We start from the raw sequence: 2,867 nt of genomic DNA, 5'->3' as shown, positions 1-2,867 counted from the left end.
TGTGTGCCCACAGTAGACCCGCACCGTATATACAATATATATACACAATATATATACACAATATATATATATATATATATATATATATATATATGACTTATTGTTACACTATTTTGGTTTTCAGCTCAGTTTGGTTGTCTGTCATGGTCAGAGTGTGAGAACAAACTGCTTTATGTAGCTGAGAAGAGCAAGAGTACAACTGAGGGGGAGTCGGTGTTTGGAAAGGTAACACAGATACACACACTCAGATACACACAGAAACATACACCTACATACTATACTATAAACAAACACACTGACTATATCTTAAAAAACAATTTATTAAATACATTCTTGCAGCAATTAAAACACAAAATACATTTTGCACCTTATTGTGGTCATTGCGTCTGAACAGGACAGGAATGTCTACCGTGACGACTGGGGCGAGGGTTTGACCACCAAGAGCAACCCAGTCATCTGTGTAGTGAATCTACAGAATGGTAACGTCCATGTGCTGCAGGGTGTTGAACCTGGTGTTTCTCCTGGACAGGTGAGGACCAGCATCTGAAGCATTAGATTTTATTTAAATGTATCTGATTAAGTGTTGATGTGTGTGTTAATAAAGTGTGTGTGTGTGTGTTATCCTCCAGGCTTTGTGGGCTCCTGGGAGTCAGTCAGTGTTTTTCATTGGTTGGTACCATGAACCATTCAGACTTGGACTGAAGTTCTGTTCAAATCGCAGGTCAGTGATAGGGACAAATAAAAACAAATAAATCAAAAAACACATTTTCATTTTTTCTTTACTTTGTTTTCGCAGGTCGGCGTTGTTTAAGCTAGACCTGGAGGGACACTGTGGTGAGTTGGTTGTTTTGATCACTGTTAAAGTAAGATGTATAAAGCCCATCTGACCTTTGAACCCTCCTTGTTTGTCCAAACCAGAATGTCTGTCTGGGGAAAACCTGTCAGTGTCCTGCCCTAGACTGAGTCCAGACGGGTCTACACTGATCTACCTCCAGGGTCAAGTGTTTGGTCCTCACCATCAGTGTCTTAGTCTACAACAGGTTGACTCCCTTTGTCTGTCTGTCTTCTCTGTGTATTTACTTGTGTAAAAAACATTCTCAAGGTGACTGTTCTTCTCAGCTGGATCTGAGGAGCAGGAAGGTGTCAACACTGCTGGATGTGGTCCACAGACCAGAGCCTGGTGGGTCCAACAATAACCTGTGTAATGCACATGTGAGGATGTAATTTAATGACATAACCACGAGAACCATCAATGATGGGCTCACATTGTCCTGCCCTTGGATTTTCTTTCTACAAGTAAATCAGCAATAGCTTTGTGAAGAAACAAAATGACCTTGTTTCTCTATACCTCAATTTCAGGTGAGTGTGCAGGTATATATGAAACTCTTCCATCCAGCTGCTGGTCTGCAGACAGTCAGAAAGTGGTTTTTAGCAGCGCCTGCAGGAACTGGAAGGTAATACATAATAAAAGTAAAAGCCCCTAGCTTTGGCAAAAAGCACTTGTTGTAATTTGTTTATTTTGGCCAATTAGGGTATTTCCTTGGGCCAAAGTTATTTTTTAATTAAAAAAAAAACATTGTTTTGCATTACCATCTAACGTGTCATTCTGGTCTAAGAATATTTTCTTTTTGCCTGATTTTCTCCAGGATTTATTTATCGTGGACAGAGGATCAAAGAAAGTCACCTCCCTCTCTGATAGTAAACGCCCATCCTCTCCTCCTCCTCCCCCACCTCCTCCTCCACCCACACCCGCCTGCCTTCTGTCTTCGTCTCCATCTCTTCCTTTTCCTCCGCCGCCTCCTTCTTCTCCTCCTCCTAGCCCTCGTTGTCTTCCCCATTTACCCTTTTCTCCTGCCTTTACTCTACCTCTGTCTCCTTCTATTCATTCCCTCCCTCACACTCCTCACTCCCCTCCTCCCCCACTCCCCCCTTCTCCCTTTACTCCAGTTCATTACCACCCTTTGGACTTTTTCCTCCCTCCTCCTCTTCCCTCTACTACTTCTTTTTTTACACTAGAGTCCCTTTCAGAACCTCCTCTTCCCCCTCCTCCTCCTTCTGTACTTTTTTATTCCTTCTATCAGGAGCAGAAACATGAACTGAAAGGTACGACAAGTCTAACATCCTGTATGAATGTAACAAAGTCTGGGATTCAGAAGAAAAAAGTTCAATTTAATGACAGTTGTAACAGCAATAAATAAAAAGATAGTGAATTAAATATCTCTTCTAAAACCCACCTAACTCTTTCTTCATGTCTGTGTTGTGTTTGTGTTCCTCTTAGATTCTTCTGATCTTTCTAAAGTGTATGGCAGCTGGAAGCTGCTGACCATACAGAGGGACCTGATGGTTGTCTGCTGCTCCAGTCCTAACACACCACCCACTCTGGTCAGACTCTCACACACACATACACACATAACACACAGACAGTCTTTCTGTAAACAAATATGTCATGTAACTTATCATATGTATGTCTTTGCACAGAGGGTGGGTTTTCTTCCCCCTGCAGGTGAAGCAGTGTCATGGCACACTCTGCAGCAGCCGGCAAAGACCTTTGACTTCCACTGGACCAGTCTTGATGTCACACCTTCACCTGAAGAAGACAACAGAGAATACTGTCAGTCTCCAGTCTTTGACTTCTAGTGTCTGTGAATGTTCACCTCTGTTTTCTCACTCTTCTTCTTCTTCTTCTTCTTCTTCTTCTTCTTCTTCTTCGTCCATCAGCTGGATTAGACTTCGCTGCAGTCCTGGTTAAACCTAACCTTCCTCTCCAGTCCAGTGTTCCTCTGGTTGTCTTCATCCATGGTTTGTGTTAATAGTAACTTCCACACTGCGAGCACAATAACTCATATTTGTAATACTGTCTTGGCTTC

General features: G+C 42.3%; 1 protein-coding gene across 1 annotated transcript in view; it reads left to right on the top strand.

Moving 5' to 3' along the window:
- The window catches only part of zgc:136971 (S9 family peptidase), a 7,529-nt gene that overhangs the window by 2,399 nt on the left and 2,263 nt on the right, over positions 1-2,867 (top strand). Inside the window, 11 exon segments of the mRNA XM_025059258.1 lie at positions 125-225; positions 395-529; positions 630-721; positions 797-834; positions 919-1,040; positions 1,120-1,180; positions 1,360-1,454; positions 1,647-1,698; positions 2,279-2,382; positions 2,479-2,611; positions 2,719-2,846. Coding sequence (XP_024915026.1) covers positions 125-225; positions 395-529; positions 630-721; positions 797-834; positions 919-1,040; positions 1,120-1,180; positions 1,360-1,454; positions 1,647-1,698; positions 2,279-2,382; positions 2,479-2,611; positions 2,719-2,846 — 1,061 coding nt within the window.

This window comes from Cynoglossus semilaevis, chromosome 10, assembly GCF_000523025.1.
Source record: "Cynoglossus semilaevis isolate Cse_v1.0 chromosome 10, Cse_v1.0, whole genome shotgun sequence".
Taxonomy (NCBI): Eukaryota; Metazoa; Chordata; class Actinopteri; order Pleuronectiformes; family Cynoglossidae; genus Cynoglossus; species Cynoglossus semilaevis.
The sequence above is the reverse complement of the archived record's forward strand: the minus strand, read 5'-3'. Positions and strand labels throughout refer to the sequence as shown.